This window comes from Balaenoptera physalus (assembly GCF_965194825.1).
Source record: "Balaenoptera physalus genome assembly, chromosome: 14".
NCBI classification, from domain to species: Eukaryota; Metazoa; Chordata; class Mammalia; order Artiodactyla; family Balaenopteridae; genus Balaenoptera; species Balaenoptera physalus.
In genome coordinates this window covers 54881500-54900961 of record NC_138893.1, presented here as the reverse complement: position 1 = coordinate 54900961, position 19462 = coordinate 54881500, and the positions used below count along the sequence as shown (strand labels likewise).

General features: G+C 39.5%; 1 protein-coding gene across 11 annotated transcripts in view; it reads left to right on the top strand.

Annotated features, from left to right (window-relative positions):
* ENTPD1 (ectonucleoside triphosphate diphosphohydrolase 1) overlaps positions 1-19462 on the top strand; it is a 122993-nt gene extending 103531 nt beyond the window's left edge. For 10 of the 11 annotated variants that reach the window (XM_082423732.1, XM_082423731.1, XM_082423727.1 and 7 more), the window contains 4 exons: positions 1238-1504; positions 12171-12287; positions 14069-14206; positions 16392-19462. In XM_082423732.1, coding sequence (XP_082279858.1) covers positions 1238-1504; positions 12171-12287; positions 14069-14206; positions 16392-16598 — 729 coding nt within the window. In that variant the 3' untranslated portion in view covers positions 16599-19462. Of the gene's footprint in view, positions 1-1237; positions 1505-2348; positions 2472-12170; positions 12288-14068; positions 14207-16391 lie in introns of those variants that run through there. The other variant, XM_082423734.1, reaches the window with a different exon arrangement.

Here is a 19462-nt window from a genome sequence, read left to right as displayed (position 1 = left end):
AATCCAGACCACCCTCCCCACAACTGGGCCACCAGCCCCCGCGTCCTTGTTTTCTCTTTCTATTTCAGTAACTGGTCTGAAGTTGGTTACTGTACTTTCCAAACCTTTTCAGGCAGGATATCTAACTACATCTGGTCAACCCCTGTGAATTGTCCCATCCAGACAACACCTCCTATGTTTGTTTACTGCACTGTCTCCAAGGACATGACTCAAATCCTTTCTTTGGAAATAATTTCTCACCCCTGTGGGGCTGACAATGAAAAGTACATGCTACAGTAGTGTGTGTATTGTGTGTGTGCGTGTGCGTGCGCACACAGTTTTTAAGCTCTTTCCCACTTTTCAATCTCCATTTCCTACGAACTGCAGAAAACAAGGCTGTTAGAAACAACCTGGAGAGGAGGAGAAAAAAAACTTCAGGGAAAATGCAGAGTTTATTGATCAACATTTCAAATCTTGTCCCCAGACACTTTTTGCGTTTTGAAGGCGGAAAAAGTTAAACATACTCAAACTCATGCAAGTACCAGCACATCCTGACAAACACAGAACAAGGATGTCAAATCCAGCTGTTCCCTGTCTCTACTGAAGGGACAACCAGTTCTCTGCTTTCCTCCAAAGCTCGCTCTCTGGTTCTCAGAAACACTATCAATAAGATGACTGCCATGGGAGGAGGGGCTGCTGAGAGACGCCTAGTGAGCCCTAAGGTTCCACTAAGCCTCTCATCCACAGCAGCCCCTTTACTTCTCTTGAACATACTGGGTTGTGGGTTGAAAATCATTTTGATACTCCTGCCTTAAATGATCTAAGGCACTTCCAGCTCTTGGAGCTTTTGCTTTTTGGCTTAGAGGTAGGGCCAGGGATATAGGCAGACCCCCAGAGAACTACCCTAGGCTCGGAATTTTGAGAGCCTTGAGAGTTTTCCTTGTGAATCTGCTTCTGACCTACGCGATTAGTACTAAGCGCTAGGGGCCATTCCAAGCTAATGGAATTTCTGGGCCCAGCTTCAACTCTATTAGCTTTCTATGAAGAGCAAAAGTTCATTTACATCTGATACCACTTCTGGTGCCTATTACACAAATATGACTGTTACCCAAGGGTAAAAAAGGCAGAGCAGGGGCATATTGATGCCAGTGCTGAGTGCCTGGCTATTTTTCAATTGCTGCACATTATTGAAGTCAGACTGGTGCTTTTGTACTCAAAGCATTTGCACATGATGCCTTCAAGTGATTTTTCTATTCAGGGTACAAATGGAACCATCCGTGACCCATGCTTTCACTCTGGATACCGGAGGAAAATGAACATGAGTGACCTTTATGACGCTCCCTGCACCAGGAGATTTGAGGCGACTTTTCCATTTCTTCCATTCCCTGAATTTGAAATCCGTGGCACTGGAAACTATCGACAATGCCGGCGAAGCATCCTTCAACTCTTTAACACCAGTTACTGCCCTTACTCCAGCTGTTCCTTCAATGGGATTTTCTTGCCACCCCCCCAAGGGAATTTCGGGGTAAGTTTGTGACATGATGATATATTTGCTACAATGGTTTTTGGTTGCATATTACAGAACATGTGCCTACAAAGGGTTTAAAGAATAGGATTTATTTTTCTCTCACATGGTAATAAGCCTTGAGGTAGATAATTCAGGGTTAGTTCTTTTTTTTTTTTTTTTTTTTTTTTTAAATCCAAAGCTTCTCATTCTTTTTTAATTAATTAATTAATTAATTAATTAATTTATTTATGGCTATGTTTGGTCTTCGTTTCTGTGCGAGGGCTTTCTCCAGTTGCGGCGAGCGGGGGCCACTCTTCATCGCGGTGCGCGGGCCTCTCACTATCGCGGCCTCTCTTGTTGCAGAGCACAAGCTCCAGACGCGCAGGCTCAGTAATTGTGGCTCACGGGCCTAGTTGCTCTGCGCCATGTGGGATCTTCCCAGACCAGGGCTCGAACCCGTGTCCCCTGCACTGGCAGGCAGATTCTCAACCACTGCGCCACCAGGGAAGCCCTCAGGGTTAGTTCTTTAGCTTAATTATGTCAGGCCTTGGGTTCAGCTTTTCAGTTATTTTCTTGGCCTTATTGTGGTGCTAAGATGGCAGCTATTGCTCTAAGCATTATGTCTTCACATGCAAAGCCAGCATAGGAAAGAAGGAAGTTTATCTCACATACATCTCTCTCCAACTTTGCAGAAGTGCCAACAAACATCTTTTCAGACGCCATTGGCCAGAACTTGGTAAAATGCACACCTCTGAACCAATCCATGATAAAGGGGAATGGGTTACCATGTTGGTTTAGACTAATCATTGTTCATCCCCTGAAACTGGGGAGTCTTCCTGAGCAAACTGCTTTCCTTTACTAGGTATAATCAGGAATCTGTAATCCAGGAGATGGGGGCTGGCTGTTGGGTAGGCACCCATTAGGATCTGCCACAGGTGGCTTCTCAGATGTCAGAAGAAGGAGAAGCAGCAGTTAGATGTCTTGGGTAAGGATTTTCCTCTATAAAGACACTTAGGAAGTAGAAACTTAGGGAGTCCCAAGGAAACAAGAAGATAGCATCATTTTTATTACATTTTGAAGCGTTGGGGGACCATTTGAATCCTGACTCCAAATCCCTTCTTTTCTTGATTTTCCAGAATAAGATAAAATATTTGAGCAGAAATAGAAGAGGTACCCCTTGATCTAGTCATTATTCAAATGTCATATTTCAGTCTTGGAGACCAAGAATGATAGTAATCATAGTTTATTAGTATACTGCTAAGTTAGCTACCATCAATTGAGTTCCAATTATTGACTAATAGATCCATTATCTCACTTAATCACTTTAAGATATCATTCAAAGAAACAATGAGCTTTTGTCTACCTTCACATTCTTTCTCCCTTTTTCAGAAAAGTAGATCAACATGTAAGGAAGGAGATTCTACTCCCCTCTCAAACCCCAGCAGAAGAGTTTCTCCCAAGGTCTCCTGGCCTAACCCAATGTCACAGAAAGAACTTCCTGGAGAGAGCACAGGCCCTGTAGTAATCATATCTGGCTTAAATTCTGGCTTTGCCATTTGTGAACTATATGGAGCTCTTCATTCGCTTTGTCTCTGGAAAACAGCAGTGGGTAGAATCAAGGATCCTGGCTTACCTTAACCATGGCCCAGACTGCAGTTTCCCTGCCCCTTCAGTTTCCTGAGGGAAATACATGACTGTACAATGATGGCAGAGTAATACTTGGTCATTTGTTGGCTCCAAACCCAAATTCAGAACAAACTAGACTCTCACCTGGATGCCCTATAGCTGAACTGGCACTGGCTGCCCATCTTGGACTTTTTTGAGCCAAATCCCTTGCCTTGGATCTAGCTGCTGGAAGAGAAAGGAGGGTGCCACAGAAGGGAGGAAGGTGACCAGGGATGCTGGGAACAGCCAAGGGCCCTTTCCATTCCAGACATTGCTAGGAAGTATTGCAGTACATCTGAAGGAAAAGGAATATATTATTTTATGTTGACTTTTTAACTTTTTTGAAACCTTTGCCTCCTGGGAGAACATGGCCCAATTCTCGCCTTCAAGCTTGACAAACGCTTCTGACTTGGCAGGATTAGGGGTTGGGGGTTGGGGGTGGAATTTCTTGCCTTTGAATGTGATTTCCCCAATCAAGGTAGGGACACAGAGTTGGAAAAGCATGGAGGAGCCTTGAGTTCCTCCTGGTAGCTTTTCTGTTTGGTCACTTAGTCCCTCAGAGAAAGACTTGTACACTGAAAACCACAAAACACTGATGAAGGAAATTAAAGAAGACACAATGGAAAGACATCCTCTGTTCATGAAAGACTTAACATTGTTAAAATGCCCATACTATTATACCAAAAGTGATCTACACATTCAACGCAATCCCCATCAAAATCCCAGTGGTGTTTTTTACCGAAATAAAAGAAAAAATTATAAAATTCATTTGCAATTACAAAAGACCCTAAATAGCCAAAACAGCCTTGAGAAAGAACAACAAAGCTAGAGGTGTCACACTTGCTGATTTTAAAATATATTACATTACATTACATTTAATTAAAATTAATATAATTAAAACAGTATGGTACTGGCATAAAGACAGACATATAGACCAATGGAACAGAATAGAGTCCAGAAAAAAAATCCACACATACATGATCAACTGATCTTTGACAAGGGTGCCAAGAATACACAATGGGGAAAGGACAGTCTCTTCAATAAATGATATTGGGTAAACCGTGTATATCCACATGCAAAAGAATGAAATATATGATTAGACCATCCACAAAAATCAACTCAAAATGGATTGAAGAGTTGAACGCAAGACCTGAAACTATAAAATTCCAAGAAAACATAGGTGAAAAGCTTCATGACATTGGTCTTAGCAATGACTTCACAGATATGACAGCAAAAGCCCAGGCACCAAAAGCGAAAATAGGCAACCGGGACTACATCAAACTAAAAAGTTTTTGCACAACAGAGGAAACAATCAGCAGAGTGAAAAGGCAACCTACAAAATGGGAGAAAATATTTGCAAACTGTGTATCAGATAAGAGGTTGATTTCCAAAATACATAAGGAACTCCAACAACTCAATAGCAAGAAAAACAATAACCCAGTTAAAAAATGGTATAGAGAGTTGAATAGACACTTCTCCAAAGACAACATACAAATGGCTAACAGGTATATTAAAAGTGCTCAACATCACTAATAATCTGGGTAATGAAAATCAAAACCACAATGAGGTATCACCTCATACCTGTTAGGATGGCTATTATCAAAAAAGCCAAAGACAAGTGTGGTGAGGATGTGGAGAAAATGGAACCCTTGTATAGTGTGGGTGCAGCCAGTATGTAAAACAGTATGGAGGTTCCTCAAAAAATTAAAAATATATTTATCATATGATCGAGCCGAGCAATCCTACTTTTGGGTGTTTATCCAAAAGAATTGAAATCAGGATCTGGAAGTGATATTAGCACACTAATGTCCATTATAGCACTATTCTCAGTGGCCAAGGTGTGGAAACAACCTAAAGGTCTATTGATGGATGTTGACAGATGAATGGATTTTTAAATATTTTTTTGAATTTTACTTTATTTTTTTATACAGCAGGTTCTTATTAGTTATCTATTTTATACAGATTAGTTGTATATAGGTCAATCCCAATCTCCCAATTCATCCCACCACCACCCCCACACCCCCCAACCCTGCTTTCCCCCACTGGTGTCCATACGTTTGTCTTCTACATCTGTGTCTCTATTTCTGCCTTGCAAACCAGTTCATCTGTACCATTTTTCTAGATTCCACATGTATGCGTTAATATACGATATTTGTTTTTCTCTTTCTGACTTACTTCACTCTGTGTGACAGTCTCTAGGTCCATCCACATCGCTACAAATGACCCAATTTCATTCCTTTTTATGGCTGAGTAATATTCCATTGTATATATGTACCACCACTTCTTTATCCATTCGTCTGTCGATGGGCATTTAGGTTGCTTCCTTGACCTGGCTATTGTAAATAGTGCTGCAATGAACACTGGGGTGCATGTGTCTTTTTGAATTATGGTTTTCTCTGGGTATCTGCCCAGTAGTGGGATTGCTGGATCATATGGTAATTCTACTTTTAGTTTTTTAAGGAACCTCCATACTGTTCTCCATAGTGGCTGTATCAATTTACATTCCCACCAACAGTGCAAGAATGTTCCCTTTTCTCCACACCCTCTCCAGCATTTGTTGTTTGTAGATTTTCTGATGATGCCCATTCTGACCGTTGTGAGGTGATACCTCATTGTAGTTTTGATTTGCATTTCTCTAATGATTAGTGATATTGAGCAGCTTTCCACTTGCCTCTTGGCCATCTGTATGTTTTCTTTGGAGAAATGTCTATTTAGGTCTTCTGCCCATTTTTTGATTGGGTTGTTTGTTTTTTGATCTTGAGCTGCATGAGCTGCTTGTATATTTTGGAGGTTAATCCTTTGTCAGTTGCTTCATTTGCAAATATTTTCTCCCATTCTGAGGGTTGTCTTTTCGTCTTGTTGATAGTTTCCTTTGCTGTGCAAAAGTTTTTAAGTATCATTAGATCCCAATTGTTTATTTTTGTTTTTATTTCCATTATTCTAGGAGGTGGGTCAAAAAAGATCTTGCAGTGATTTATGTCAAAGAGTGTTCTTCCTATGTTTTTCTCTAAGAGTTTTATAGTGTCTGGTCTTACATTTAGGTCTTTAATCCATTTTGAGTTTATTTTTGTGTATGGTGTTAGGAAGTGTTCTAATTTCATTCTTTTACATGTAGCTGTCCAGTTTTCCCAGCACCACTTATTGAAGAGACTGTCTTTTCTCCATTGTATATCCTTGCCTCCTTTGTCAGAGATTAGTTGACCATATGTGTGTGGGTTTACTTATGGGCTTTCTATCCTGTTCCATTGATCTATATTTCTGTTTTTGTGCCAGTACCATACTGTTGTGATTACTGAAGCTTTGTAGTATAGTCTGAAGTCAGGGAGTCTGATTCCTCCAGCTCCATTTTTTTCCCTCAAGACTGCTTTGGCTATTCGGGGTCTTTTGTGTCTCCATACAAGTTTTAAGACTTTTTGTTCTAGTTCTGTAAAAAATGCCATTGGTACTTTGATAGGGATTGCATTGAATCTGTAGATTGCTTTGGGTAGTATAGTCATTTTCACAATATTGATTCTTCCAATCCAAGAACATGGTATAGCTCTCCATCTGTTTGTGTCATCTTTGATTTATTTCATCAGTGTCCTATAGTTTCCTGAGTACAGGGCTTTTACCTTCTTAGGTAGGTTTATTCCTAGGTATTTTATTCTTTTTGTTGCAATGGTGAATGGGATTGTTTCCTTAATTTCTCTTTCTGATCTTTCGTTGTTAGTATATAGGAATGCAAGAGATTTCTGTGCATTAATTTTGTATTCTGCAGCTTTACCAAATTCATTGATTAGCTCTAGTAGTTTTCTGGTGGCATCTTTAGGATTCTCTATGTATAGTATCATGTCATCTGTATACAGTGACAGTTTTGCTTCTTCTTTTCCAATTTGTATTTCCTTTATTTCTTTTTCTTCTCTTATTGCCATGGCTAGGACTTCCAAGACTATGTTGAATAATAGTGGTGAGAGTGGACATCCTTGTCTTGTTCCTGATCTTAGAGGGAATGCTTTCAGTTTTTCACCATTGAGAATGATGTTTGCTGTGGGTTTGTCATATATGGCCTTATTATGTTGAGGTAGGTTCCCTGTATGTCCACTTTCTGGAGAGTTTTTATCATAAATGGGTGTTGAATTTTGTCAAAAGCTTTTTCTGCATCTATTGAGATGATCATATGGTTTTTCTTCTTCAGTTTGTTAATATGGTGTATCACATTGATTGGTTTGCCTATATTGAAGAATCCTTGCATCTCTGGGATAAATCCCACTTGATCATGGTGTATGATCCTTTTCATGTGTTGTTGGATTCTGTTTGCTAGTATTTTGTTGAGCATTTTTGCATCTACACTCATGAGTGGTATTGGTCTGTAGTTTTCTTTCTTTGTGGTATCTTTGGTTTTGGTGTCAGTGTGATGGTGGCCTCGTAGAATGAGTTTGGGAGGGTTCCTTCCTCTGCAATTTTTTGGAAGAGTTTGAGAAGGATGGGTGTTAGCTCTTCTCTAAATGTTTGATAGAATTCGCCTGTGAAGCCATCTGGTCCTGGACTTTTGTTTGTGGGAAGATTTTTAATCACAGTTTCAATTTATAACTTGTAATTGGTCTGTTCATATTGTCTATTTCTTCCTGGTTCAGTCTTGGAAGGTTATAACCTTCCAAGAATTTGTCCATTTCTTCCAGGTTGTCCATTTTATTGGCATAGAGTTGCTTGTAGTAATCTCTTAGGATGCTTTGTATTTCTGCGGTGTACATTGTAACTTCTCCTTTTTCATTTCTAATTTTATTGATTTGAGTCCTCTCCCTCTTTTTCTTGATGAGTCTGGCTAAAGGTTTGTCAATTTTGTTTATCTTTTCCAAGAACCAGCTTTTAGTTTTATTGATCTTTGCTATTGTTTTCTTTGTTTCTATTTCATTTATTTCTGCTCTGATCTTTATGATTTCTTTCCTTCTACTAACTTTGGGTTTTGTTTGTTCTTCTTTCTCTAGTTCCTTTAGGTGTAAGGTTAGATTGTTTATTTGAGATTTTTCTTGTTTCTTGAGGTAAGATTGTATTGCTATAAACTTTCCTCTTAGAACTGCTTTTGCTGCATCCGGTATGTTTCAGATTGTCGTGTTTTCGTTGTCATTTGTCTCTAGGTATTTTTTGATTTCCTCTTTGATTTCTTCAGTGATCTCTTGGTTATTTTGTAATGTATTGTTTAGCCTCCATGTGTTTGTGTTTTTTACGTTTTTTTCCTCTATAATTGATATCTAGTCTCATAGCGTTGTGGTTGGAAAAGATGCTTGATATGATTTCAGTTTTCTTAAATTTGCCAAGACTTCATTTGTGACCCAAGATGTGATCTATCCTGGAGAATGTTCCATGTGCCTTTGAGAAGAAAGTGTAATATGCTGTTTTCAGTTGGAATGCCCTATAAATATCAGTGAAATCTATCTGGTCTATTGTGTCATTTAAAGCTTGTGTTTCCTTATTAATTTTCTGTCTGGGTGATCTCTCCATTGGTGAAAGTGGAGTGTTAAAGTCCCTACTATTATTGTGTTACTGTCGATTTCCTCTTTTATAGCTGTTAGCATTTTCCTTATGTATTGAGGTGCTCCTATGTTGGGTGCATATATATTTATAATTGTTATATCTTCTTCTTGGATTGATCCCTTGATCATTATGTAGTGTCCTTCCTTGTCTCTTGTAACATTCCTTATTTTAAAGTCCATTTTATCTGATATGAGTATTGCTACTCCAGCTTTGTTTGTTTTTTTTTAAATTAATTAATTAATTAATTTATGGCTGTGTTAGGTCTTCATTTCTGTGCGAGGGCTTTCTCTAGTTGTGGCAAGCGGGGGCCACTCTTCATCGCAGTGCGCGGGCCTCTCACTATGGCGGCCTCTCTTGTTGCAGAGCACAGGCTCCAGACGCGCAGGCTCAGTAGTTGTGGCTCATGGGCCTAGTTGCTCCGCGGCATGTGGGATCTTCCCAGACCAGGGCTTGAACCCGTGTCCCCTGCATTGGCAGGCCGACTCTCAACCACTGCGCCACCAGGGAAGCCCTCCAGCTTTGTTTTGATTTCCATCTGCATGGAATATCTTTTTCCATTCCCTCACTTTCAGTCTGTATGTGTTCCTAGGTCTGAAGTGTGTCTCTTGTTGACAGCATATATATGGGTCTTGTTTTTGTATCCATTCAGTGAGCCTGTGTCTTTTGGTTGGAGCATTTAATCCATTCACATTTAAGGTAATTATCGATATGTATATTCCTATTGCCATTTTCTTAATTGTTTTGGGTTTGTTTTTGTAGGTCCTTTTCTTCTCTTGTGTTTTCCACTTAGAGAAGTTCCTTAAGCATTCATTATAGAGCTGGTTTGGTGGTGCTGAATTCTCTTAGCTTTTGCTTGTTTGTAAAGCTTTGATTTCTCTGTCAAATCTGAATGAGATCCTTGCTGGGTGCAGTAATCTTGGTTGTAGGTTCTTCCCTTTCATCACTTTAAATGTATCGTGCCACTCCCTTCTGGCTTGTAGAGTTTCTGCTGAGAAATCAGCTGTTAACCTTAGGGGAGTACCCTTGTGTGTTATTTTTCGTTTTTCCTTGTTGCTTTTAATAATTTTTCTTTGTCTTTAAATCTTGTCAATTTAATTACTATGTGTCTCAGCCTGTTTCTCCTTGGGTTTGTCCTGCCTGGGACTCTGCGCTTCCTAGACTTGGGTGGCTATTTCCTTTCCCATGTTAGGGAAGTTTTCAAGTGTAATTTCTGTAGATATTTTCTCAGGTCCTTTCTCTCTTTCTTCTCCTTCTGGGACCCCTATAATGCAAATGTTGGTGCGTTTAATGTTGTTCCAGAGGTCTCTTAGGCTGTCTTCGTTTCTTTTCATTCTTTTTTCTTTATTCTGTTCTGTGGCAGTAAATTCCACCATTCTGTCTTCCAGGTCACTTATGCATTCTTCTGCCTCAGTTATTCTGGTATTGATTCCTTCTAGTGTATTTTTCATTTCAGTTATTGTATTGTTCGTCTCTGTTTGTTTGTTCTTTAATTTTTCTAGGTCTTTGTTGAACATTTCTTGCATCTTCTTGGTCTTTGCCTCCATTCTTTTTCCAAGGTCCTGGATCATCTTCACTCTCGTTATTCTGAATTCTTTTTCTGGAAGGTTGACTATCTCCACTTCATTTAGTTGTTTTTCTGGGGTTTTATCTTTTTCCTTCACCTGGTACATAGTCCTTTGCCTTTTCATTTTGTCTGTCTTTCTGTGACCATGGTTTTTGTTCCAAAGACTGCAGGATTGTTGTTCTTCTTGCTTCTGCTGTCTGCACTCTGGTGGATGAGGCTATCTAAGAGGCTTGTGCAAGCTTCCTGATGGGATGGACTGGTGGTGGGTAGAGCTGGGTCTGTCTATTTTATATATAGTAGTGTTTATATGTTAATCCCAAACTCCTAATTTACCCCTCACCCTCCTCCTGCTTTCCCTTTTGGTAACCATAAGTTTGTTTTCTATGTCTTTGAGTCTCTTTCTGTTCTGTAAGTAAGTTCTTTTGTATCACTTTTTTGGATTCCATGTATAAGTTCTTTTGTATCATTTTTTTGGATTCCATGTATAAGTAAGTTCTTTTGTATCACTTTTTTGGATTCCATGTATAAGTGATATCATATGATATTTGTTTTCTCTTTGTGACTTACTTCATCTAGTATGATAATCTCTAGGTCCATCCATGTTGCTGCAAACGGCATTATTTCATTCTTTTTTATGGCTGAGTAGTATTCCATTGTGTATGTATACCACGTCTTCTTTATCTATTCATCTGTTGGTGGGCATTTAGGTTTCTTCCATGTCTTGACTGTTGTAAATAGTGCTGGTATGAACACTGGGGGGTATGTATCTTTTCGAATTAGAGTTTTCTCTGGATATATGCCCAGGAGTGGGATTGCTGGATCATATAGTAACACTATTTTTAGTTGTTTTAAGGAACCTCCATACTGTTCTCCATAGTGGCTGCACCAATTTACATTCCCACCAACAGTGTAGGAGGGTTCCCTCTTCTCCACACCCTCTCCAGCGTTTATTGTTTGTAGATTTTTGTAAGATGGTCATTCTGACTGGTGTGAGGTGATACTTCATTTAGTTTTGATTTACATTTCTCTAATAATTAGTGATATTGAGCATCTTTTCATGTGCCTGTCGGCCATCTGCGTGTCTTTGGAGAAATGTCTGTTTAGGTCTTCTACCCATTTTTTGATTGGGTTGTTTTTTGTTCTTTGTTTTTTTTATAAACTGTAGGAGCTCTTTGTATATTTTGGATATTGATCCCTTGTTGGTCACATCATTTGCAAATATTTTTTCCCAGTCTATAGGCTGTCTTTTTGTTTTGTTTATGGTTTCCTTTGTTGTACAAAAGCTTTTAAGTTTGATAAAGTCCCATGCGGTTATTTTTATTTTTATTTCCATTTCTCTAGAATATTTTCTTTTTTACTCATTTGTTTATTTAACTTTTTACGTAGTTCTCATGTATGATGATGATGATTTTTTAAAACTTTTAAGTTGTGCCCAGCTCATGATAGACCTGCAATAAATATTTGTTAAATAAACACTGGCTATTTAAAGAAGGCAGTACATGTACATTATAAAAATAGGCAAAAAAAGGGCATAAATAAAAAGGAAAAAAAACCCTTATAATTTTGCCAGAGATCACTCCTGTTATTTACGTTTGTATAGAATTTTCCAGATTTTATTTTTAAAAATTCATACATAATACATAGTTTTTTAAAGATGGGATTTTTGTAACTTTTCCTCTTATCTTCTTTTTCCCCCATCTTTATTTCTCCCTGACTCTCCCATTAAAATTATGGAGAAAATTAGCTACCAGATGGCTCAGAAATGCATGTCAGCAGTAAAGTGACCCCCTTCCCGGAAGGAAGCAACTGTTGGGGATGGAATGTCACCTGATCCATAATTTACTCATCAGAGATTTCCAGGCACTTTCATTAGGCCTTCTGGAGAGTGAATCAGTGTCCCTCTGTGTTGGACACTGCACCAAACTCAGCATTTTTCTCTTGCAGGCATTTTCAGCTTTTTACTATGTGATGGAGTTTTTAAACCTTACATCAGAGGAACAGTCAACTCATAAAAAGATGATTAACACATTGGAAAAGTTCTGCTCTCAGCCTTGGGAAGAGGTAAGTGACTAGAAACAGCATCTGTTACCATTGCTCTCTGCCCTTGACAGCATGGAGGATGTGAGTCTGCTCTTCAAGTCATGCTAATGTGACCAAGATCCAGCACACATGTTAGAGAAGCCTAGATGGTACACTCAATTAAGAATAAGTTCACTGGCATTCCTTGATAGCTTGGCATACAATGGCTTAAACAAAAAAGGTCTTATTGTTTTCACCTAATTTGAAGTCCGGAAGTAGGCAGTTGCTGGCATGGGGTGGGCAGCTTGACTATCTCAGCCATTCTTCAGTTGTTGTTAGGCCTGTTTCCTCATGGAAGCAAGGTGTAGCTTCAGGGATCACAGCCATGTTCAAGGTCAGAAGAAGGATAGCTCCGGATACATCTGTTCCTTTTTATAGGAAAGCAAAAGCTATCCCAGAAGCTCCTAGTAGTCTTTTCTCTTACATCTCATTGGCCAGGACTGGCTGGGAAAGCAGGATGCAGGATTTATGACTGGCTTAGAGCCCTAGATCCATCATGAGCTACTTCCTGGAGCTGAGCACATTGTCGCCCACTCCTTCCCCCAACCCCCAGGGAAGACAGGCAATTCAAAGAATCTGACACAGACACCATTGTGGTAAGACCCTTTTTTCATCAGACAGGTTCAAGGTATCTCCTACTTATTCATAAATTTGAAGCACAAATTTTTTCTTGTCTGAGGCACTGAGTCATTCAAGATCCAGTGCTACCTGATGAAAGTTTCCAGGGACGTGAGAGAAAGATATGGAGTCTACTCTGATTTACAAAAACAGATCACCTAGGAGTGGCTCAAAACAGCAGCTGTTTTAAGTTGACAAAAGTGACTTAAAATGAGTGATTTTAAGAGAGGTTGCAAAAGTGATTGCAAAAGTGACCAGTGCTTTCATTCTGAAGATATGCAATTAATTAAAAATGAAGGCTGTTCTCGTGGGCACTGACAACAGAGGAAGGAAGGTTGTGCAAGAGCCTGGACATCTGAAATTTTCTCTAAGTACTTTGTCTGAGTTAGAACATGAAGGAAGGGTATTCAGGGCTTTCGGAAAGAGCAGCTCAAATATGCCTCAGCACTTTACAAAACATTTAGGGGAGGCTTTTTGCAGCTAGTGGTGATCTGTGGAGAAAGACGAGCATCTCGGATTCTTGAGCAAAATGCTTCCGAAACTGGGTTCCAGAGCAGTGTTTTTCAGATGTTACTATGTATGTGATCGTACGGGGCTCATATTAAACAGCACATTCTGCATTGGCAGATGCTAGTCCAGAGACCTAACTGAGTGGCACGGCTGTTTATGAAACTGTTTCCTCGAGATGCTTATAGAGGCTCTAAACCAAAGACTTTGGTCAAGAGCATACAGAAAACTCTGGTTAAACAAAGATTAATAGATTTCTTTCATGCAAGATTTTTCACAGTTTTTAATATGCTACTGTGATTGTGAAACTCAAGTTTCACAAGGGATGGCAAACTATAGTAAAATTCAGTGTTGTTGAACCTATCAGACCACAGAAACTACTTTTTTCCTAGAACACTTATCAATGTCTCATAGAACCCTGTGGAGGAAAAGATTCCTTAACAGACCCTAAACTGTGAACCCCTGCACCCACTGAAGGAGTGCAGCACCACTCCCAAAGCTCTTTGCAGGGGCCAACTCTCAGGCCCATGTGAGCTGGGGCGTTTTCCTCTCTTGATCAGCTCTAATAGCAAACATGAGGGCTATGGAGAAGTGCCTGTTGTTGTACAAGTATGATGTTTTCTTCCCTTCACTTCCAGCTGCAGATGTATTTTGGTGAAGTGAAGGAGAAGTACCTGAGTGAATACTGCTTTTCTGGCACCTACATCCTCGCTCTTCTTCTGAATGGCTATCATTTTACAGCTGAGTCCTGGAAGAATATTCACTTCATGGGCAAGGTTTGTTAGGTTGGGGGGAGGTTGGGTGGTAGTGACTGAAGCAGCTTTGGGCTTAAAAGAGGTAGGAGTCAACCTGATTTAAATTTTGGCCTGATGTCCTGTCCTACCACTTCACCTCTAACCCAAGATGGCATTTTGTGCCCAGCTCTCCTGATAATGTTGACCAGCCAGTTGTGGGTATCCTATCTAAGGAGGGCTACTTGCATTCTCAGCCTCGCCTTTCTGCTCACATAACAGTGACTAACCCCTTATAAAACAAAAAATGAGATAGTAAAGTAATATAACAGTATTTCAACAGCCACAGTGATTCTGCGTGCTGACTTCAACATCAATCTCAAAGGCCCCTTCGTGAATCCAGAAGGGATGATCATGGTTTGTCACAAGGGGTGAAGGCCTTGTTGGTTGTAGCTTCAAGACTGACCAATCTGAAAGCTCGCTGTGAAGAACGAGATGAGTGGCTATGAATGGGGGCCTTTGCTTAGAAGCCAGGCTTGGCATGAGCCTTAAAGAAGCAAGCCCATAGCTTTGCATTAGCATAGCATTACCTGAAGGTTTCCAGGCATAGAGCAACATTTACCTCGGCAGCGAGACTCACGGGCACACTCATGCTTGATGAAAAATATCAAGAGCAGTGTTTCTCTACCTTTTAAACCCATACCCACTAATGGCAAAAACAATTTACCCCTTTATTAAATATGGTGACTTCAAGCAAAACAAAGCATTGAGGCAGCAGAGGGCTGTAGTAGCCTTAAAGATACTAGTGTCACCGCACTCTTGTCAATATTGACTTTGCTAATTAAAATCTTTTCCTTGTTTTAACATCCCAGTCTTCCTTCCATTCCATCACAGTTTGTCTGTTTGAGAGATATGTCTATGTCAAATTTACCTAGTGATTTATATTCTTTGAACTCCAGTCTATGATCCGTTATTTCTAAACCTTAAGTGATAAGTCCTCTAACTCTGGAGGCTTCCTTGACACAGGCAGTCAGATGCGGTTCCATTCCCCATAAAGGGACATGGGCCTTTTTACAAATTATTAATTCCCAGTACTGGTAAAGGTTTAGGGGAGAGGAGCATTCCACATGGTATTGGTTGGAATGTAAACTGGCATAACCTTTGGGAAGACTGTTTTGGCAACATGTGCTAGGAGCCTTAAAACATGTACATCGTTTTGTCCAATTGCTCCATTTCTAGGATTTATAAATAATTGAACAAAGTGAGTAAAAATGAACATATAAGGCAGTTCATGTCAGTGATGATGTTGCAGAAATCCCTTAAGAGACACGGGATGATGTTTACAAGGAATTGTTAAGTGAATAATTCTACGTACAATTTAATTCCATTTTTTATGTGAAAAACACGCACAGAGAGGACTGGTAGGGTATGTCACAAAATGATAATAGCAGCAACTTCTGAATGATGAAGTAGAGGTGGTTTTTATTTTCTTTTTTAGGATTATCTGTACTTCATGATTTTCCTACCGTGACCACATAAAACTCATGTAATAGAAACATTTCCACAATTCTTTATTATTCATAGACTACCTGTATTTCCATACATTTTGAGGTGACTTGAAAATATTCCTAGGAAGGTGGCAGGGTTGGAGAATGTTTTTTCATTTAAGAATAATCCTTTCTCATGCATATGCAGTCTTTCACCTTACGTCAAGTAAGACTGACTTGCTGGGATTATTCCCCAGTTTTTCCCCAGTTGAATCATAAAAGAAGTCCTGGTTTTGTATGGATGAGATTCCTGGGCCTGACATTGATGCCCAAGGCCAGGGACAGTCATTATTCTCTCATCCTTTGCCCGCTTCCTGTCATCCGCCCCCCCTTCCCCACCCCAGCCACCCACATTCACACAAACAGCAAAAGAAGAATGCAAATTTCCAAAGGCCTAATTTGAGTTAAGTTCTTCTAGGCAGGAGAACTGAGCTGTCATTCCCCAAATTCCTCTCTGAATTTCGGGGATTTAGTAGTGAGGCCCCACACTCTCCTTCTTAATCGCTTACTCCTGCTCCATTTTCCCCACAGCCATATTCCCAATTCAGAATATAAGAGTAATCCATTTAGAGAACTGAACATGGTGCTCTCACTTCCTGGTTGCTCAGTGTTATGGACAGGGTTACATGAAAGCTCACTTAATCCTCGGACCAGAAACAACAGCCTTTCCCCACTGTTCGCAGGTCCGGAGCACCAGCGTCGGGTGGACTTTGGGCTACATGCTGAACCTGACCAACATGATCCCATCTGAAGAGCCACTGTCCACACCTCTCTCCCACTCCACATATGTCTTCCTCATGGTCCTCTTCTCCCTGATCCTGGTCATAGCGGTCATAATAGGCATATTTATCTTTCACAAGCCTTCGTATTTCTGGAAAGACATGGTATAGCAGGAACAGCTGAAATCTGCTGGCTGGAGTGAGAAGAAAACTTGCCCAGGGAGCACTTTCCTCCACAGTGGTGTACAAGGCCAGTCTTGACCAGCATGAAGCTTCCTTGGCTTTTGCTGAAGCCTTTCCATGGGAGGTATTTACCACCCACTGCCTCAAGAACTTCCTGGCAGACATTGTCTCTTTTGTGAGCCTCTCCAAACTTCCCCCTTTCTCTTTTGTACTCTGTGCTTGTGTAGGTCTTGAAGACCTGCCTCCTTTCATGATAGTTGCTTTATAAAAGAACAATATTGACTTTATCCAGAAGAACTGAGAGTCCTGAGTCCTGTGCTGGGAAGTTGCCCTGGCTAAAAGAAGAATCTTGGGAACTGATTCAGTTGTGGTCTTACAGACCCTTTCTCTCTCCTGTTCCCCATTTATTAAGAAAGCCATCTAGTGCCTTTGGAGAAGACAGACACATATCCCATGCCCAGCCTGCCCTTTGCATGGGAGAATTTTCTAGTCTAGGCAAATATGTGCTAGGGCGAAAGAGTCTTACAAAGGAATTTATGGGATGTGCAGTTAATCCAATAGTTAATCCAAGACAAAAGAGGGGTGTGGGTAAGTCACATATTCCTGGGTGATGCCAAAATGCTAGAGTGGGACACCCAGACCAGAGATTATTTAAAAAGCTGCTGTACATATACATAGGCATTCAAATATCAGGGCATATTATCTGGTAGGTGTACACATGTCAGGAAGAAAAATACAGTTACAACACAAGGTCAGGAAAGTGCATCCTCCAACACATCTATTGGGGTTTTGTTTTTATTGCAGTAAAATGCATATAACCTAAAATTCACCATTATGACATATACAATTTAGTGACATTTAGTACATTCACAATGTTGTGCAACTGTCACCAATATCTAATTCCAGAATATTTTCATCACTAAGAAATTATTGGCTGGGGATAAGACCATCCTGTGGTAGGCTTGAACCATCAACCTTTCCATTTAGCCAAGCAGGCTAACCAGTTGCACCACAAAGATGCTCACTGAGTTTTAAAGCCATGCCATATCTTACTGTCCCAGGGTTTAATTTAGTGAAAGAGTTGCATTAGTGCAGAGTGGCATGACTTTTTTGCCGTCATGGTATTTACACAACAAAATGTGCCAGGAACCACATCTGCAAGTTTTGCTGCCAGTTCTAGGTACTTTTGCTTTAAGCATCTTTGCCATAGACATTTTTGCCACAAACATTTTCACTGCAAATAATTGGCTCTAAAGCAATTTTGCCGTAAAAGATAAAATAATGGAAAATCAAAGAGTGATAATTAAAAGGACATAATGAAACGAATAACAAAATTCAAGACTTATTGTGAAATATAAAATATTTGATTACATTTAAAGTGTGTGTTGATTCATGGCAATACTGTGCACATAACGGATTTTATTTTGTGGGTTGTATCTAAGCACTTGTCTTCCAAGTCTTTCATTCATAGCATTTTATACTTTTTTTTTTGGTCATTGATTTGTCTTCTCGTTCTGCATCGTACTTTTTCTTTTTTGCTAAAATTTCTTCCTTCGTAAAGAGCGATGTAAGTTTCCAAATACTTAGAGGCATCTTTGTAACTGAGCTTTGTGTTGTGTTTTGAAAGCTTCTACACAGTTGTTGTTTGTTCTTGGCATATTGTCACGTGTCCATTGATAGATGTTCCAAAGTTGTGTGGGAAATGTGGGTTCACCTCTGCACCTTCCAGGACCTTGGCCTCTTTCTCCTCCACTGTAGTGTGTTTCAAAATAAGAAACCAACTTTTGGGACAAATCACTGTCATATGCCAGCTCGAGAAAGCCATCAATAATGTCGCCAGCTGGAAGAAATGCTAACACATTTCAACCAGTTGAAACCGAACTGTCAAACCAAAAACTGTCAACCAGTTATTTTATCTTTCACAGGGAATTTGCCTTACAGCCAATTAGTTATTCGACGAAAATGTTTGTTGCAGAAGTGCTTGTGGCAGAGATGTCAATGGCAAAGATGCTTATGGTGAAGGTATCTAGAACCCATTTCAACATGTAATTAATATGTGTTATTAATGAGATTTTTGTTTTTTAATATTAAGTTTTTGAAATCTGTTGTGTATATTACACTTACAGCACATCCTAATCAGGACTCCATTTCAAGTGCTCAATGGCCACGTGTGACTAGTGGCTACCATATTGAATAGCACATGTCTAAAAGTACATTCAAAGCTAAAAAGACACAGGCAATAACACTTTGTCTTTCTCTTGAGGGGGGGAATTTTCTTTCAACAGCTATAGATGCTATAACATCCTTGCTATTATTTATTATATATGAAGTTTAACATTATTCTTAACAAGCTTTTAACATCCCAGCTAAGAATTTCACATTACTCCTCAGGTTTTGTTGCCTTTTTTGTGAAGACATAGATGCCTATTATTCAGACCAAGATGCCTGATGAAAGACCTTTGGGAAATTTAATCTGGATTCAAAGATAATACAAGATAATTGGATGCTTATAGTCTATGGTCAAAATGTAAATTTGAATATTAAAATAAAGATTAGTCTCTTAATAGCTCAGAGAGCAAAGTTTACCATATAATAGTAACGTTACTATTAAAATATATTCTCATTTATTGTCAGTTTGAAAGATGAGCTGAGTTTCACTGAAATTGGTCTCATTCCTCTCTGATTCAGAGTCTAATAGTTGCTATCTTGTTAGAACATGACAGTTGCTTATAGTTAGCCTGTACTAGCCAGGTATTTCTTTCAGTTTGTGCTAGTTTTATTATTTTTAAAAATTTCTTATAACCTCAAAATTTCAGTGGCTTACCACAATAAACATTGATTTTTCATGTTCA